At 41.5% G+C, this 19,999-nt stretch overlaps 1 protein-coding gene across 3 annotated transcripts in view; it reads right to left on the bottom strand.

Annotated features, from left to right (window-relative positions):
• LOC113084639 (astrotactin-2-like) overlaps positions 1-19,999 on the bottom strand; it is a 479,964-nt gene that overhangs the window by 173,753 nt on the left and 286,212 nt on the right. For all 3 annotated transcript variants that reach the window (XM_026254924.1, XM_026254923.1, XM_026254926.1), the window contains one exon: positions 227-377. In XM_026254924.1, coding sequence (XP_026110709.1) covers positions 227-377 — 151 coding nt within the window. The remainder of the gene's footprint in view (positions 1-226; positions 378-19,999) is intronic.

The following is a 19,999-nucleotide window of genomic DNA, read 5'->3' as shown; positions in this document are numbered from 1 at the left end:
TCTCACCCTAAAAAGCCATTAACCGCATTTCCTTGTACTCATTTCCTTCCTTTTAATCTACACATGTAACACGAGACAAACTTGTCTGCCTGTAATGAGAGGTATTTGCCAGAATGCTGTTCTCCTGGAATGAGAGCTTGAGAGTCTCAACATGTGCTGTGGATCAGATAGTTTGACCGCAGTCAGTGGTTATGAGAGCGATGTCAGATGACCTGTGGTAACTCACCATGCAGCCGGTCGAGTCCATCCTTCGGTCTGAAACACATTTAAAGTTTCTCCGGCATCCTCCATTATCTTTGGAGCAATCCCTCACCGGACCAAACGACGCAAGCAGATCGTCCACCGTCTCAAAATATGTGGACATGATGGCCTCTTCCCTAAAAGACAATCACAGGAGATTAATTCAATTAAATAATCAATAACATTTATAAATAATGCTGAAGTCTCCAAGGCTGCATTTGTTTGATCAAAATTACAATTAAAAAGGTGAAATTACTGGAATTTAATACAACCTATTTTCCATGTGAATATATTGTAAAATGTAATTTATTTCTGTGATCAAATCAGAATTTTCAGCATCATTACTATTGTTTGAAGCGTCACATGAAACCATTCTAATATACTGATTTGCTGCTCAATAAACATTTATTTAAAACATCTGATTATTGTCAATGTTAAAAATATTTTTTGCTGCTAAATAATTTTGTGGAAACCATGACTGTTGAACAGAAACGTTCAACCTAAGACAGGAGTAATGATGCTGAAAATACAGCTTTGATCACAGCAATAAATTAAGTTTTACAAAAAATGTTCTTTTCCATTGCTTCTTTTTTTTTATCAAATAAATGTATCCTTGGTAAGCAGAATAACTACAAATTAAATTCAATCAATCAATCCTAGATGTTTCCAAACTCTTGACAGTATTTTTTTTTTTTTTCATTTCAGAAGGTATAGCATATATATATTGAAATATGAGTCAATTACTGATAAACATTAATTGATATGTGTATGAGTGTGTTCTCAGACATTAAAAAAAAGAAATAAGGATGTATACATCTACTGTTTGAACCTAAAAATACTAATTAGATAATGTAATATGCAGTGCTTCAGCATGAGGACAAAACGAGCAGCACATCGTCTGTCCTCTGCACAACAGCGTTTACTCTGAGCAGGACACATTTGAAACATGTGCTTGTCTTGTGGCAGAGACAGACATATCATTATTTTTCCAATGAGGATGGAGCTGAAAGCACAAGGTCACAGAAATATTGTGTGCTTTGCTGTTGCCATGATATGTGGCAAACATTTGCAGTGATCTACTGTGACGATGAAAATCATACACTATATATATAAGTCAGAGTTAATAGTTAACTGTGAGAACTGGAGCTTAAAGTTAAATGTGTGTGAATTTGGATAGCAAAATTAGCATTGCTCTATCTAACACGTAGAGATAAATGGGGCACAGAGATGTAGCTTTTAGCTTTTATACCTTACGTTACTACCTACTACGACAGCTTTGTACCTTTTTTTTCTGAGCGTTCAAAGGGACACTCCGCATATGCGGAGCATGTGTAAGGCTTAGCCATGTGGTCTTGGGGCAAAAATGGCACTAAATTGGACAAAAATGCCCCTCCACAAACAAATGAAATGTATTACGTCTGTTGCTAATAAAGCGTATATGAATAAAAAGTGTAGATTGTGGCATTAAATTAAGATTTTCTCATGATGCAATGTATTTCATTTTAGGCGTTTTTACAGTGTTGCACATTATAAACATACACATCCTATTCTGTTGAGCTTAGGAATGCAATGGCCAATCAGAGACGTTCAGATGAGGCATCGCAGAAACTCATCAGCTTTGCTGAATGCGCAGATGTTCGATGACTGAAATTACGCAAATTCTCTCATCATATAAAACAAAGTGCAGATGTACGTACAATGTAAGTAAGGGATTCAGTTCGCAGTGTGTACAGTTTCAGTGATTATAATGATACGTTAGTTATTTTAAGTGTGCGATAGATCAAAGTTAGTGATAATGTCAGTTCTGTACATAGACCTAATTTATTAGCCATTTGAATAACCATGAGGAAATGTTATGGTAGCACTTTATTTTACAGTCCTGTTCCTCATGTACATAATATGTACTTATTATAGTAATTATAATAACTATGTAATAACTAGGTACTAACCCTGAACCTACCCCTAAACCTAACCCTACCCATGTAGTTACCTTGTGTTACCAGAACTTTCTTAGATGAATACACTGTAAGTACACTATGTACATGTTAGTACACATACTGTAAAATAAAGTGCAGCCAATGTTATGCCTATTTAATTATCAATTTATAATACTTTAATTAACTTATGATCACATTAAATGCAAATTCAGTTCCTTTAAACATATTTTATTAGCCAACATGACATGTCTGGTTCTTGCCTAAAAAAGACAGGTTTATGATGTTTGTAGTTGTTGGTAGTTAATAGATTTGGCTTCTTATAGTCTTACCCTGGAGTTGGTTTACCCTCCGCCTGTGATACTAAACCTTAAAATGAAAATTTGGTCATTAATCACTTACCCAGATGTCGTTCCAAACCCATAAAAGCTCTGTTCATCTTCGGAACACAATTTAAGATATTTTGGAAACTGTTCAGAAGATGAACGGAGCTTTTATGGGTTTGGAACGACATGAGGGTAAGTGATTAATGACAACATTTTAATTTTGGGTTGGAGTTCCCCTTTAAGGATGTCTTATTGTGTACAGAATGAAAATGAGGCAAAATATGATTCATTATGGAAATAATATTACACTTTGTCTTTTTTATTTTTTAATTCAGGGCAAAATCAACGTGACCTGGAAATGTGTTGATGACTCATGTTACTGTAAGTGATCATGTGTAAGTTCACGTGTGTCTTCAGCTGGCCACAGTGGCACATGTGCCTAACATAAGTGTGTTTCTGGCCGGCTCTGTAAAGCAGCTGGACTTCTGCAGCCGTGACAGTCGCTGGGGTGATTATTAGCGGTCCTCACAGGCCAAAGCATCCAAACTTCCCCTAACAAGATGGAACATGATTTCCCATGGCAAGGGCGCTGGCATTGCCCACAGCCTGCCTGCTCACATTACATGTCAGCCTAACAAGCTCTGCAGACAAACACACAGCAGCATTAACAAGCAATTATAACTCATTCACAACACATCTTCTGTCCAGTACAATACAGGACACTGAATGATTAAATCACTGTATAATGCAGTATTGCTAATCACTATAACATTTAATATGAACCATCTACAAGGGTAAATCTCACAAAATCTGAAAAAAAAAAAAAAAAAAAAAAAAACATAATCAGAAAAAAAGGAAACTCACAATTGCTATATATATATACATACTTCTGAGAAATTATATATACTTTTTTTTTTACTTTATTATTAAACTTTTTATTACTGTAATGCAGAAATGTTTTACAGAAGTCTAGCCCCTTTCATTTTTGCTGATTAAAAAATAAAGTAATATTTTATGATAATGAGTATCTAAGAATAGTGTTATTTTAGTTGCACTGATTTTAGTTTTATACATATTTTGATTTTATTTGCATGGTTTCTGATTTCATTTAAATGTTTTTTTTTTTAAATAATTAATTAATAATAAAAAATGTGGGGGGGGGGGGGTGTTTTATGATCATAATTGCAAAAAAAAAAAAACTTGTCTGAATATATACTGTAATGAAAATTTTGAGTGGAAAATGCACTTTTTCATGAAAATAATGTTGTTGTTTTTCTATTTTTTTTTTTTACTCCCTGGCAAATGATGTTACTGAATATATAATAATAATAATAATAATAATAATAATAATAATAATAATAATAATAATAATAATAATAATAATAATAGTGAGAATAATTCCTAGCCCCAAACTCCAACTGTAGATATATTTCGTACACATTTATTCTGTTGGGAGCTAAAAAGTATTATTATTATTTTTATTTTACATATTTTTATTGAGAAATAAAGTTGATGAACCATTTTTGCATTGCTGCATCTATTGAGGTGGGTATGAAACAGGTGAAATATTATTATCGGGATAATTCCTTTGCTAAAAATTTTGCTGATTCAATCAGGGGCCACAGTGGTGTTAGATGAAAGCCATTTGTCTTGTGATGCACCGGAGGATGATATTGCCGTGGCATTTCATAGCTGGGCCCACTACTGACAATCTGAATCATTCTCACCCGCCCCGTTCTTGTGATGTCTTAATTTAATTATTTGATGAAAGCTGGTGAGCGGCAATATCTTAACAGTTCAGATTGCATTCTAATGCACGCGCGCGCAAACAAACACCTGCCGAGAGACCTGCAGAAATGAAAGAATAGATTTCTCCCTGCACCTCAGGAGGAATGTGAGCTTTATGTGAGTGGCTTGAAAGGGGTGATGGATGACTGTAAACCCGTAGCACACACAGAGAGCAGAGCCCTTTTGTAATTAATGTGAAGTCTGAATTATTGATGGATGCCGGCGGGGCAGAGCTGCAGCTCCTCCCTGAAAGGTGGGCGGCTGATGGACAGGGGTCAAGGGTCACATACACCCAGCTAGTGTTTCACCTACCTGGACTTCACATAAATATGTCTGCCCACACATAAATCATCACTGCACTGCAAATCTAGTGCTGAGAATGTTGAAAAAGTTGAGAAATATACACACAAAATAAAAATACAAGAAATGAATCACTGGACGGCAGCCATTCTCTATGAGATGGATCACATCAGACATGTTTCAAAATCTGCTGATAGATGTTTTAGGTGGATTTAGTCCTTAAATCACATTAAATAATGATAAATATAGCTATACTGAAGTCCAGTGGCAGCTGTAAAAAAATGTTTTGCAATCGTGAAAACATGGTCAAGATGGAGTGCTAGTCTTAATAATAATAATAATAATAATAATAATCATAATAATAACATATATATTATATATAACACTATTGCATTATTTCTATTTAAACATTTTGTTAAATTCAGTGGATCAGTTGCAGTTAATTGTTTATGAATTTTATTCTGAGTGTTTTAAACTAAATCCACAATGTAATATATATATATATATATATATATATATATATATATATATATATATATATATATATATATATATATATATATATATATATTGTTTAATGTTCCCAAACTTTTGGTCTGTACTGTATATATATATATATATATTCAAATGTGTCTATAAAACTAAAATTATTGTAGTATGTTTTAAAAGAAAACTGTTTCAGTCTTACTAATAAATTTCATGCTTAGTTCGGTGTTACTTGACATTTCTTTTTAATTATTTCTGAAATTTGTAAGCAATTTCTGAGTGGACATTGTTTAAAGTAAATAAAAAATAAATAAAAATAAAAGATTTTTTGAAGTTTCTTGGATTATGTTTTACAAGAAAACACCATTTTAGACTTTCTACTTCAGAATTACATGCTTAATTCAAATTCTTACATGCTGTGATTTTTTTTAAAATTAATGTGCAAAAGTTGCTAGCCATTTCTGAGTGAATATTTTTCAAAGTAAATCCTAATTATGGTGATTAGCTAACATACAGTCAACATTACTGCCAATAACAGTGGATGGGATTGTATTAGTGCTTTACATTGTAAAAATGTATGTATGTATTTATTTTCTGACTTCATTAACTAAAAATAAACTGTGCATTCTAGAAAATGAATGATTCCTGGTCTCCCATGTGTTGTTTGTTTGGAAAGATGTCAAGCCTGTGTAAGTGTGTTGCTGAAGTGTTGTTGATTCAGCACGTGCCTGAGGCCTGTCAATGAATCACTGCCTTTGCAATGCCAAGCAAAAAAGATTATTGCCAGGACAGTCAACAGTAACGGTGTATAATTCACCAATCCCTGATCTTGAGCCTCCCCCTGAGTATAATAATAAATCCTAAATAGTCCAAATAGTCTCTCCAGGATCACTGAATTATTCAGGAAAGAATTACAAATAATTCATTCAATTCATGTTTCAATGCATAGGGCCTTTCATAATACAATTGATCCCGTAGAAAGCCTTAATGACAGAGCCAAACATTAACTGTGGCATAGGACAAGTTTCTAAGAATAAATAATTATAAATATACAAATAAATGAATGAATAAATATCAATTGTTTTAAAGGAAAATAATATTGTGCTCTTTTCACTTTAGTGTTAAGAAATCACTCAGACTAGTCGATGCATTATTGCATGAGCCTGCACTGCAAACTAAACTCTGCTTTCATATACCTTAAAGATTTCTTAACATAAACACAATGTCACATTCGGGAACATGGGAGATGAGAGATCCAAGTGCAGTGTGAATTAAAACAAGCAGGGGCATAACCAAACATCAGTCCTAAACAAACAAACAGGGAACAAGAAACTAGAACACAAGGAATGCAAATAAACCAGGTGACGGAAAGTAAGGACTCCATGAAAACAAAAGGAAACATACCGGATAATATAGGCAGGGTAATGACTATCAAGTGAAGACACCTGAGTGCAATTAACAGGAGTGCAATTACTGTGATGAAGGGACAAGGCTGTGTGGGAATTGTAGTGCCTGCAGTGAGGTGCCTATGGGGAAGGGAGACCACTAGTGGACACCCAGGGAAACAGAGACCAGACACCGTGACATTACCCCCTCCTCCACTGTGGGGGTCCTCTGCGCCGCCCCCGGACCCAAGAACAGACCAAGGAACAAAGAGACCAGGAGGGAGGTGGACTGGCAGAGGACCAGGGGGAGGGACGGAGGGCCAGGTAATATAGGGAAACAGAGATAAGAAGCGCACAAAAAAAACAAGGAGACCAGGATAGAGGGTAACAGAGACAGGAAGTGCCAAAAACAAAACAACAAGGAGATCAGGAGGGAGGTGGAACGGCGGAGGACCAGGGGGAGGGGCGGAGGGCAAGGTCCATAGAGGGAAAAAGAGAGAAAACAAAAAAACTAAAACAAAACAACAACAAAACACAGGTCCAGGAGATAACAGAAAGTTCAGTGGTCCAGGGCCGAACCGACAGGGCAAGAATCCAGGGTGGAGCAAGGTGAAATTGGAGCCATGCAGTTGAGTCAGAAACCCACCAGGGCGGCGCAGAAGACCACCACATCCATGCGGATGAGACAGAAGCCCACCAGGGCGGTGCAGAAGACCACCACATCCGTGTGTTTGAGACAGAAGCCCACCAGGGCGGCGCAGAAGACCACCACAACCGTGCCGTTGAGACAGAAGCCCAACAGGGTGGCCCAGAAGACCACCACATCTGTATGGTCGAGACAGAAGCCCACCAGGGCGGCACAGAAGACCACCACAACCGTGCAGTCGAGACAGAAGCCCACTAGGGCAGCGCAGAAGACCACCACAGCTGTGTGACCGAGACAGGAGCCCACCAGGGTGGCGCCGAGGACCACAACAACCGTGCGGTCGAGACAGAAGTCCACCAGGGCGGTGCAGGAGACCACCACAGGCGTGTGGCTGAGAGAGGAGCCCACCAGGGCGGCGCAGAGGACCCCCACAGTGGGATCGATGACACAGGAGAGCAAGTCTGGATAGGCCAGTCTGAAACAGAGAACATGAACAAGTTAAGGGTGGCCTCCGTGGCCACGACAGGATCAGTCGAGCACTCAGAGAGTTCGGCTGAGACGTGACAAGGTTCTGGAAGTTCCGCAGAGATGAGGAGAGGCTCTGGTAGTTCAGCAGAGATGTGGAGAGGCTATGGTAGTTCAGCAGAGACGTGGAGAGGCTTTGGTAGTTCAGCAGATACGTGGAGAGACTCTGGTAGTTCAGCAGAGACATGGAGAGACTCTTTTATTTCTGCAGAGTTTAGACTGGATTCAGGAAGAACAACGGTGACTTGACTCTGCTCATGAAGATCAATGGTGACTTGCCATTGCCCATGAAGATAGTCAGTGACTTGACCATGACCATGAAGAACACTGGCGACTTGACTTTGCCCATGAAGATCATTGGTGACTTGAGTTTGCACATGAAGATCAATGGTGACTTGACTTTGCCCGTGAAGAACACCAGTGACTTGAGTTTGTCCTTGAAGATCACCGGTGACTTGACTTGACTCCTGAGGTCTAACTGTGGTAGTGCTTAACTCATGAGTGTCAACAGTGACTTGACCTGACTCTGGAGTGTCAACGATGACCTGACCTGACTCTGGAGGGTCAACGGTGACCTGACCTGACTCTGGAGGGTCAACTGTGAGCTGACCTGACTCTGGAGGGTCAACGGTGACCTGACCTGACTCTGGAGGGTCAACGGGAACCTGACTCGACTCTTGAGGGTCAACGGGAACCTGACTCGACTCTGGAGGGTCAACTGTGACCTGACCTGACTCTGGAGGGTCAACGGTGACCTGACCTGACTCTGGAGGGTCAACTGTGGCTGTCATCTTGTGCAGAGGCGCTGGACAGGCGGCCATCTTGTGCCATGGCTCTGGACCGGCGGCCATCTTGCATAGTGGCACTGGGCGGGTGGCCATTTTGCGCCGTGGCGCTGGGCTGGCGGCCATCTTGCGCTGTGGCGCTGGGCTGGCGGCCATATTGTGCAGTGGTGCTGGGCTGGCGGTCCTACTGTCTGTAGACCCTGGTCTAGAGTCGGCCATCCCACCGGGAGATACAGGTGTGGCTGAGGTATCCCACTGAGATTGATGTTGTAGGTAACTGATGAACCCCCAAAAGTCCAGGATCTCCAGCCCCTTCATCTCCAACCCAGGCAAAGGGTCATCCAGGCAGACGTTAAATAGGTCCTTCAGGGGCTCGTCATTGTACCCTGATCCTACAGCCAACGTCCAGAACTCCTGTGCCACACCAACCACCTCATTCCCCCTTTGACAGAGGGTGGTTAATTTACCGAATCTTCTCCTCCGGTCCTCCATGCTGGCTGGGGAACGGAGAAAAAAAATTCCACAACACCTGATCTGATCAGATGAGCCCTTCTGTCACGTTCGGGAACACAGGAGACGAGTGACCCAAGTGCAGTATGAATTTAAATTGGGTAATGCAAAATCAGAATTAAAACAAGCAGGGGTCATAACCAAACATCAGTCCTAAACAAACAAACAGGGAACAAGAAACTAGAACACAAGGAACGCGAGGAAACTTGGTGACGGAATGTAAGGACTCCATGAAAACAAATGGAAACAGACCGGATAATATAGGCAGGGTAATGACTCAGGGTAAGTGAAGACACTTGAGTGCAATTAACAGGACTGCAATTGCTGTGATGAAGGGACAAGGCTTTGTGAGAATTGTAGTGCCTGCGGTAAGGTGCCTATGGGGAAGGGAGACCACTAGTGGACACCCATGGAAACAGAGACAAGACACCGTGACACACAAAGACATCATTATAGTGATCAGGGTTCCTGTTAGTGAAACTGGAATACCTGTTTTATTTCAAATCAGTTATGTCTTCACTGATGTATCTAAACTGTACAGAGAGAAAAAAAAAAAAATATATTTGGTACTTATAGAATTAGGATTAGTTTTATAATAATTCTACAGATTAAAGTGAGATCTTAAAGTCACTAAGTCAGCTATAAATTTGTTTTTAGTAGTCGGACAGTAATAAACTTGAAAGTTTTCAAGTCTTGAAAGTTTATTAACATGGTTAGAAAAAATAATAATAAAAAAATCAGTTCTGAACATATCGTTTCAGTCAGACTTTAATATAAAATGAGCTGTTTATAAAAAGGCTCCTGCTCCCAGAGTGGATACACTCATTTGTTAACATGCACAAGAAACAAACAAAAAAAAAAAAAAAAAAAAAAAAAAAAAACCCTTAGACCTTATTCGGTCTGCCTTCTCAAAACTAGACCACTGCTTTGTATCTTGACTATAGTCAAGCTAGCATGATTAAACCTCAACTGGTGATCCAGAACGTGAAGCCAGTCCACTTTCAGCCATCCAAAGATGACCCTTTTCTCCAGTAGCTGCCCACATAAAATGCAAGAATTTGCCCTTCAAGACTGCTGCTGGAAGACCACCATGTGTTCATGATTGTCCTCTGTGGTCGGAGAGTGTGTGGCACCTGCTGATCCCATTTTTCCAGAAGATTTGCTCTCTCTGTTCCTCTGAATTGGAACAAATTTCTAACCTCCGCCCACTTATCTCCTAAATTAATTAAAGTAAATATCAACTTGTACTCAATAATTACTATTTGTACTCTTAAAATAACACAAGTATTATTATTATTTTTATTATTATCATGCAGGGATGCCACAGAATAATATTTCTTAAAGGAACATTTTTTTTTCTGAATGCGAAGAATATTTTATACTCTGAACAACATTTTCCACTATATATATATATATATATATATATATATATATATATATATATAAAATAAAGGATCTATGGAACTTAAATGTTCTTCATTCAATCATAGAAGCCAGCAAAGGTGCCTTAATTTTTTTTAGAGTACACTCTAAAAAATGCTGGGTTGTTTCAACCCAACTGTCGGTAAACATGGACCTACCTAACTTTTGGGTTAAAAATTTAATTACAAAATTGTTAATGTATTCAATGGTTACACTATGCTGTTTTCAAACTCTGAAAAGTCAATCAAAACAAGCAAAACTGTAAAGAGTTTTCTTTTGCTAGCAAGGCTATTTGCCATCTGAGCTCATTTTTTAGACACAATATTGTTTTCTTTTGTGATACAGGTTGTGCAGGGGATGATAGTTTTCTAGCTGTTATTACAATCATAATTTTATGGAGCTGATTTGCCAGTCATTTATTCTGTATGAGAGTGGCATTTTCAGAGGGCACTGGTGAATGGGGTTGATGAGGGTCACAGACTGGGCTAATGGGAATTCAGACATTGTGTGGCCTCACTTTTGACACATACAGTAATGCAAAGTTCTGAAAAACCCTCGGCAGTAATCCATTAACTTTTGGAGTTAATTAAAGACAAACATTTTAATGGCTTCTGGCACGGAGGACGTGGGCCTCTCATGTGAGACCATAGATGAATGTATATTCTGTTATTTTTAATTTAAACATTCATACCATAAAGGATTCAGAATCAGCATGAGCTAGACACATATGAGAGTTGAGTGTACTATAAAAACAACTGTAAAGGCCATTTCACACCATAAGTGAAATTATTAAGCCTCAGGCTAATGTGAGTGCCTCACTCTTAATTTTTTTTTTCTTTTTCAACATGGGGATAGGAAAGTAGCAAAAACAAAGTAATAAATGGGAAAACAAAGTAACGTCTCGGTTACGTATGTAACCCTCGTTCCCTGAAGGAGGGAACGGAGACGTTACATCAGAAAGAGACTGATGAATGGGATCTTGCCCGAGAGCCCAATCACCTTCGTTACAAAGCGAGTCAATGGTACGCTGAGTACCTTGGTCTGCGGAATTTGCATCGCGAGCTCCACCCCGCAGAGCAGGAATATAAGGAGAAGCGCGAGCAACTCGCATTCAAGTCTTCACTGAGGAGCCAAGCCAGTGACCCGGCCATTCAGCGGAACAGAGATGTGGTAAGGGGATGTAACGTAGCTCACCACCTGATCCCTAAAAGGAGTGGTGGGAACTTTGGGCACGTACCCAGGCCGGGGTCTCAAGACAACTTGAGAGTTGGCTGGCCCGAAATCCAGGCATGCTTCCTCAACTGAAAATGCTTGCAGGTCCCTGACCCTCTTCACCGAAGCCAAAGCCATCAGGAGCGCAGTTTTCAAAGATAAAGACTTTAGCACTACTGAGAGAATTGGTACAAAGGGAGCCCACTTCAGTGTAGATAGAACCACTGCGAGGTCCCAAGAGGGGACATGCTGAGGGCGAGGCGGTTTGAGCCTCCTTGCTCCTCTCAGGAACCTGATGATTAGATCATGCTTCCCAAGAGACTTACCTTCAACAGGGTCATGGTGAGCCGAAATGGCGGCCACATAGACCTTGAGGGTGGCAGGAGACAGCATTCATTCCAACCCCTCCTGAAGAAAGTAAAGCACTGAACCGATCGGGCATTTCCGGGGGCCCTCAAGCCGTGAAGAACACCAAGTGATGAAGAGGTTCCACTTCAAAGCATAGGCGTGTCTGGTGGACAGGGCTCTAGCTGAAGTGATGGAAGCAACCTAAACCTTCCGTGACCTGTCCAGAACCCACACGTGTGGGTTCCAAAGATCGGGACGTGGGTGCCAGAGGGTGCCTCGTCTCTGAGAAAGAAGGTCCTTCCTCAGAAGAATTGGCCATGGATGGGCTGTCGCGGGGAGTACAAGTTCAGGGAACCAGGTCCGGCTGGGCCAAAAAGGCGCAACCATGAGGACCTGCTCCTCGTCCTCCCTGATCTTGCACAACGTCTGTGCAAGCAGGCTAACCGGGGGAAATGCATACTTGCACAGGCCCAGCGACCAGCTGTGTGCCAGAGCGTCCGTGCCAAGGGTGCCCTCGGTCAGGGAGTAAAACAACTGGCAGTGGGAATTTCCTGGAGAGGCAAACAGGTCTACCGGAGTGTTTCCGAAGCGTTCCCAAATCAGCTGAACCGACTGGGGTGAGTCTCCATTCCCTGGGGCGAGACTTTTGCCATGAGAGCTCATTGGCTGGACGATCCAGCCTGCCTGGAATGTAAATGGCAGGAAGCGACCTCAGATGCTTCCAACTCCACAAGAGGAGATGGCGAGTGAGTTGCGACATGCGGCGGGGCCGTAGACCACCCTGATGGTTGATGTAAGCTATGGTCGCAGTTTTGTCCGTAAGGACCAGAACGTGCTTGTCCTTCAGCAGGGCCCTGAAGCGGTGCAGAGCAAGTCGTACTTCTAGCAACTCGTGGCAGTTGACATGCCACTGAAATCGGGGTCCCATCTGACGCAGCATGCCCATTGAACACGTCACACCAGCCCATGGCAGAGGCATCTGTTGACACAACAACATGCCTGGACACAGGTTTTAAGGGCACGCCAGCCCATAGAAATGAGGGGAACAAACAAGGGGTGAAGGTTCGGAGGCAGGCGGTCACTCAGAGCGTGCCCAGTTGCCAGTTGCCATCTCGGGACTCGGTCGTGAAGCCAGTGCTGAAGCATATGGAGTAACCCGAGCGGTATGACTGCCACCACCCATGCCATATGCCTCAGGCGCCTCTGAAACAGTTTCAGTGGAACCACCCTCTTTCCCTCGAATTGTCTCAGGCAATTCAGCAGTAACAGCGCATGCTTGTTTGTAAGCCACATGAGTATGGCGACCGAGTCTATTTCCGTACCGAGAAAAGAGATCCTCTGCACAGGGGGGAGTTTGGTCTTTTCCCAGTTGACCTGAAGACCCAGTCAGGTGAGATGTCTGAGCACCAGATCCCTGTGCACGCACAACCGTACTTGAGAGTGAGCTAGAATCAGCCAGTCGTCGAGGTAGTTGAGGATACGGACACCTTGTTCCCTGAGAGGAGCCAGGGCTCCCTCTGCTACTTTCGTAAAGACGCGGGAAGACAGGGCCAACCCGAATGGGAGAACCTTGTACTGAAACGCCTGCCCTTCGAAAGAAGAATGGAGACATGAAAGTACGTGTCCTTCAGGTCGATCACTACAAACCAATCAATCGGACGAATGCATTCGAAAATGCACTTGGGCATTAGCATTTTGAATGGGAGCCTGTGCAGAGCTCAGTTCAAGGCACACAAGTCCAGGATTGGCCTTAACCCACCTGTGTTCTTAGGTACTATGAAGTAAGGGCTGTAAAAGCCTGAGTTCATGTCGGCTGGAGGGCGACTATCGTGCTCTTTGCCAGCAGGGTCCCGACCTTCACGTGTGTGACAGGAGCATCTTTGCCCACCATCGTCGCACGAACGCCCCAAAAACTGAATCGCGGAGCCGAGCCTTATCATCCGGATGAGCCAACGGGAAGGCCTTGGAAGCTCTAGCCAGGCTCCCAGAAACTGATTCAGTGGGGTCAAAGGGAGTACAGGCATACCCACAGTGGGGCAGTGAGGTGGAGCAGACAGCCCCGGCATGGGAGACATAGCGTCCCTTAGCGGGGGGAGAGCGCGGGCACTTGTCTGACTCCAAGTAGCAAAGTGGGCATGAGAAGGCAAAGCGTTCTCGAGCCGGATTTGCGTGGAAACTGCCAAAGGGAGAGAGGAATGAGAGTGGCGAGGAAGCACATCGGCCACTGTCGTTCGTGGCCTCTAGGGACCCGGACCAGACTCCCTCATGTCTGCCAGGTTTAGCCATAGGTGGCGCTCCTGGACCACCAAAGTGGACATCACCTGACCCAAGGAGCGTCCAGTGACCTTCGTCTCCCAGAAAGCGAGGTCAGTACCAGTGCATGCCTCCTGCAAAACCCCTGGGTCAGAACTGCTCCTGTGCAGCTGCTTGAGCAGCTTGGCCTGGCAGACCTGAAGGGAGAACATGGCATGCAGGGCAGAAGCGGTCTGGCCCGCAGCTCTATAAGCCTTGGCCACAAGCGTGGATGAAAACTTACAGGCCTCGAAGGGCAGCTTGGGACCACCACGCCATGCGGAGGTGCTCTGCGGACACAGTTGCATCGCAACAGAACACTCCACCAGGTCGAATCCCAGCATACCCCTTGGCCGCTCCACCATTGAGGGCAGTGAAGATGGAGGAAGTACCAGAATGGTTTCGGGCAGTTAAAAATGCCTTCCATGAACTGGTCACTTCCTGGTGTACTTCCGGAAAGTAAGGAACCTGACGGGGGTGCTGGCAATCAGCATGAGGAGCCCCCAGGAACCAATAATCCAGCCTCGAGTTCTCGGGACAGTGTGGACGGTTCCACTCAAGCCTGATGCTCTCAGCTGCCTGGGAAAGCACGGCCGTCAGCTCGGGATCGGACTTGGGGAACGTTGGAACTCCAAAGGGAGGCAACGCAGCTGAATTCTCATCTCCAGAGGACTCAAGCCCGCCTTGTGATGCGGCGATCCCGTTAATCTCTTATCTTAAAAGAAAAAGCTCTTTTAGAGGTGCTGAAGTGCTCAGGGGAGCTGACGCGGGAAACCCAAATGAACCACTGAATTGCGCCGTCACACCAACACCAGTAGGTGTGGTGTTAAAGCAGTAAGCGATGTGCTCGGCTCCGAAGCGAAAGCTTGAATGCGAGTTGCTCGCGCTGCTCCTTATTTACCCGCTCTGCTGGGCGTAGCTCGCAATGCAAATTCCAAAGACCAAGGTACTCGGCATACCATTGGCTCGTTTTGTAACCACTTGAAGGTGATTGGGCTCTCGGGTGAGATCCCATTCGTCAGTCTCTTTCTGATGTAACGTAGAAGATGATGGATGAAAGGGAACGTATGTTACATATTTGAAAAAGTAAATAATGCGTTACTTTAACTTCAAACAAGTAATCAGATGACATAACTAGCCTTACTTGTAATGTGTTTGTGAGTTCCAGAACTGAAAATGTATTCCTCACTACAGACTTCCTACACACTAAAAGTACTTAATAGGGTAAAATCAATACATTGCTACTAGTTTCCCCTGAAAGCATTCGTGTAGTTTTCATTAGCGCATGCTTCCGAGATTACAATCAACAACCAAGTAAAACACTCAAATGGTTTATTTATCGCTCTTCATCAGCTTTGAACTTGCATGGCTTTACACACTCTCTCACTCACATTACATGTTTATGAAAATACCAAGAAGAGAGAGGTGAAAATGCTATATGTTTAGCACGTTATGTAGCCAAGGGTTAGCATTTTCAACCAATTAAAATTAGTGGTGGGCATAGATTAATTTTTTTAATCTAGATTAATCTCACTGTAATCTTGGAATTTATCTAGATTAAACTAGATTAAATTGGATCATTTGAATTCTGCCGAAGGCATTCAGTACTACCCAAATAAAATAATGACTAAAAGTAACGTTAAGTCTTTGAGAACGGGTTTCTCAAGACAGGTGGTGCATTAGACCAGGGGCTCATCTCCTGTTTCTAAAATGCATCACAAACTGCTTGAGAAAGCTGTAAACAAATTCCACATTGCACAAGGTGCAAACAACCTTATGCCTGTTTCACACATAATATGTCTCCCAACCCAATTTTGAGAATAGATTAATGGCAATATTTTTTATCGCCGATAAGAGTCTCCCTTTAACGCAGCACATTAACGCCGATAACGGCCCACCACTAATTAAAATATTGCAGGATTTTCTAAATTCTCATTACAATTTTCTTTTGAAAAATTTAAGTAGTTTTATAAATAATTTTCAACAACATGCAGTAATTTCTGAGCAATGTAAAGTCACACATGAAAAAAAAGAAAATGTCTAGGTGGTCAAGGAGAATGAAATGTGAAAAAAGGATTTTAATTTGTGGGTTATAAACAAGAGATTCTAAAAATGGTCAAGTGTTCTCTGTCTTTGAACATAGTTTTCTGTCTGTCAAAGTGAACATGGAGAGGTCTTGAAAGTATAATTAAAACCTCATTATGCTCTACAGGAGAAGTTCAAAATAAGAAAACTCTAGTATCTCACATTGATTTTGATTCTGAGAATAAAGGGAACAAATAAATAAATAATTAACCCGTTTGATTCTTATATCAAGTCACTTTATATTTAATTCAAATCTGAAAGGTTGCCTTATGCATACTGTATGCTTTAAAATATCACAATGCGAAAAAAAGAAATGAATCTCTCCTACTCTAATAGAAAACATATTTTATTGTATTCGAGTAATTCTAGTATGTGGGTCTTTTATCTAATTTTACATAATAATTACAGAACTTATCTAATTTTTTAAAGGGTTTTTATTAAAAGGGTTTTTTATATCGGCCTGAGGCGTATATCATTAATAAAATAAAATTAAAATTAAAATAAAATAATGTATTTGAACCAAATCACTTACCCTGCCTTTAATTGGTGAACAAACAGCTTGGGTGAATACATGATGATAGCATTAACTGACCATTCAGTAGAATGAAAATCACGTGTAAATCAAGCAGCATGTCTGTTACTGTCTATTCTACACCTCACATTCTCTCCTCTTCTGTTTCACTCTATCAGTTCCTCCTCCTTTCTGGCTCATTTTGTTTAATCACTGTTCAGATGTAATCTGCATTTCAGACTTAATGATGAATAAATGATGTTCCTCCATTAAACTGCAGGCGTCGTGGTGAGTGGCTCTCCCAGTCTAATCATACATACAGCCCTCCTTTGGCTCTTCTGATCTTCTGCTCCACGACTTTCTTTTGATAAATTACAAATATAATGAAAGTGAGAAATTGCTTCAGCCAATATCCAGAGATTTTTATCCTCTGGCACTTTAACTGCAATTATACATAAATCACCAAGTAACCAAGCAACCAACCTACGTAACTATCCAACAAGCAAATCACCTGATCAACCAAATGACCAGGCCCAAACATTTAATTAACTATTGTTGCTACTGCTAACTAAAACATACACTTTGTTGCACACAATACACCCACTACTACTACTGCATTTATACAGGCTACTGTGTTAATGAATACCTCTCAATGTTACCTTCTTATGTCTGAAATATATATAGAGAGACTTATATATAGAGACTTTTTACAATTTTACAGAAAACTGATTGAAAAAACACAATGACTCAGAGCGTCATTTGTTTGTTTGTTTGTTTGTTTTTTAAAAAGGGACAATGCACATTAATCAACATGAGCAAACAAGTCCACCATGTAAATGTGCCAGATTTAGTCATTCAGGCAAATTTTCATCTCCAGTCCTGCAGTCGTGGGTCGTAGGAGCATATTTCATTAAATTTATACCTCTACTTCAACTAAATCAATATAAGAGCTTGACCTCTGACCACCACTGTCCAAAACCGGTTGGCATTTTATGAGTCTAGGACAAAACCAATTTACGAATCCACTGGAGTTTCTGTAAAAGATGGACTAAAGCAGAAGGACGCCGACAGCTCAGCAGCATGAGACTGTATTTGATGTGTGTCTGTAATGAGCCTCGCTTTGCTTTAATAGGTGCATGATCATAGAATACGGCCAGTGTTTCTTTAGGGATCTGAATGCTGGATAATCAATTCACTGGAAGTGTCTGTAAAGTTTAAGCAACCACTTGAAACTTATCAGTCTTACCGTAACGTTCAAATATGTGGCTTTGTTGAACAAATGTTGCTCCTTGGAAAAGGGAAACACATTGTGCTATTTTTTTAACCATAATAAGGGCAGACTCAGGTGGTTTGTGTCTGAACGTTCAGTCAATTATAATGAGTGTGTCACAGCTGCCTTCTATGGCGACATGAAGAACAAGACGTGGGCTGAACTCAAAGTAAACAGTCCAACACGGGGTAACTAAAGGCAGGCAGAGACACATAGGAGACACAACACTGACATTCGGGGGGGAGTGCTCTGGATGTCCTTCAGGACAGACATGGGATGGCGGGCCTTGACGGAACAGCCTCCGAGGCTGTGGCCCCATCCTGCACCTCTATGGCAAAAGTCATGGCTCAGTGGTTAGAGAGTTTGACTCCTAACCCCAGGGTAGTGGGTTCGAGTCTCGAGCCAGCAATACCACAACTTAGGTGCCCTTGAGCAAGGCACTGAACCCCCAACTGCTCCCCGGGCGCCGCAGTAAAAATGGCTGCCCACTGCTCCGGGTGTGTGTTCACGGTGTGTGGGGGTTCACTCCTGTGTTTGTGCACTTTGTATGGGTTAAATGCAGAGCACGAATTCAGAGTATGGGTCACCATACTTGGCTGTATGTCACTTCACTTATAGAAGCCCTACTACCCAAAAAAAATGCTTGGAGAGGTTTACAGGCATCTTGGGAGGAACGGGGTCTTGAGAGTGTTCTGTAGTAGAGGGCACAACAGCCCTCTCTAAGCTTGACGTGGAGACAGAAGCCCACTCTGGGCTAAACTCAGGAACAGGAGCCCTGTGGAACAGGAACAGAGCCCCTGTGTAACAAATGCTGCCTTTGGAGGCAATCATGACTTTTCTTGTCACCAGAGAACTAAACATGTCTGTGCTCATATTAATAGATTTTTAATAATATTGAAAAGAGCGGATAATTTTTCTTTTTCCGTTTTTTTCAGGGGAATAAATTGAAAGAACAGCATTGTTTGTTACATTTGTTACAGTTACATTTATTTGTTACATTTATATTATTTACATCAAGCTTTTGAATGGTATAGTATTGCATATTGTTATTGAAACTTCATAATGTTTCACTTGATTATACATTTAGTCAGGAATTATAGTTTGGAAAAAGTCTAAAAAAAAAAAAAAAGTTTAAATTAAAAGAGATTTAGGCTACTCATGTTTATGATCTCTGCTGAATAAAGTGCTTCATTCTTTTTTCTGAGGAAATCCAAATCTCAAATACTCAAATATCATTTGGGGGTGAATTACATCTTATTCTTCTCATCGCGAAGCAAACAGTAAAATAAAAAAATAAAAACTTGATTTAACATTATAATCTGAAAAGAGCGTTCAGCGCAGGGGCGTGGTCGAATATAATGAAGGGAGATGTGAAAAATGGCGTTGTTTTCATATGGATTACTTTATCACAGAGTATTTGTTTTCGGCAGCTTGTTTGGTTTAAAAGTAGACATGTCAAGCTTTCTATAGATATATCTCTCATGTCTCTTCGTTGAGTATTCACGGAGTTACACTTCATTTTAATGACGTGTTTGTAAATGAAGATCAGCGCAGTCAAAGACTGCAGACAGCGCACCTTGTTTGTTATCTTTATTTTATAAGTGCACAAAGGTGTTTTGTTATTATGTCTGTATACAAATAAAAGTAGACCCTTTACAGATTCAATTTTGCTCTTATCTGTACGATCAAAACTGAAAGTATAATTTAAGTTATTTTAGGAGTTATCAGGAGAAAATGGCTCATAACGCGTATACGTGTCAATAGACTCCAGAGGGTTGAACAGAACAATTCAAAACGAAAGAAAACAGACTGCTCTCTGCTTATGTCACGTTAATCCGTATGAAATGTGCATTTCTCTGGCACGTTCACTACTGCGAAGATCGCGAGACAGCATTGTCAACTTTATCTTTGCAGTCGACACGACATTGATACCG

This window comes from Carassius auratus, chromosome 5 (assembly GCF_003368295.1).
Source record: "Carassius auratus strain Wakin chromosome 5, ASM336829v1, whole genome shotgun sequence".
Lineage (NCBI taxonomy): Eukaryota > Metazoa > Chordata > Actinopteri > Cypriniformes > Cyprinidae > Carassius > Carassius auratus.
Note: the sequence above shows the minus strand (reverse complement) of the source record. Positions and strands in the feature narration are given on the sequence as shown.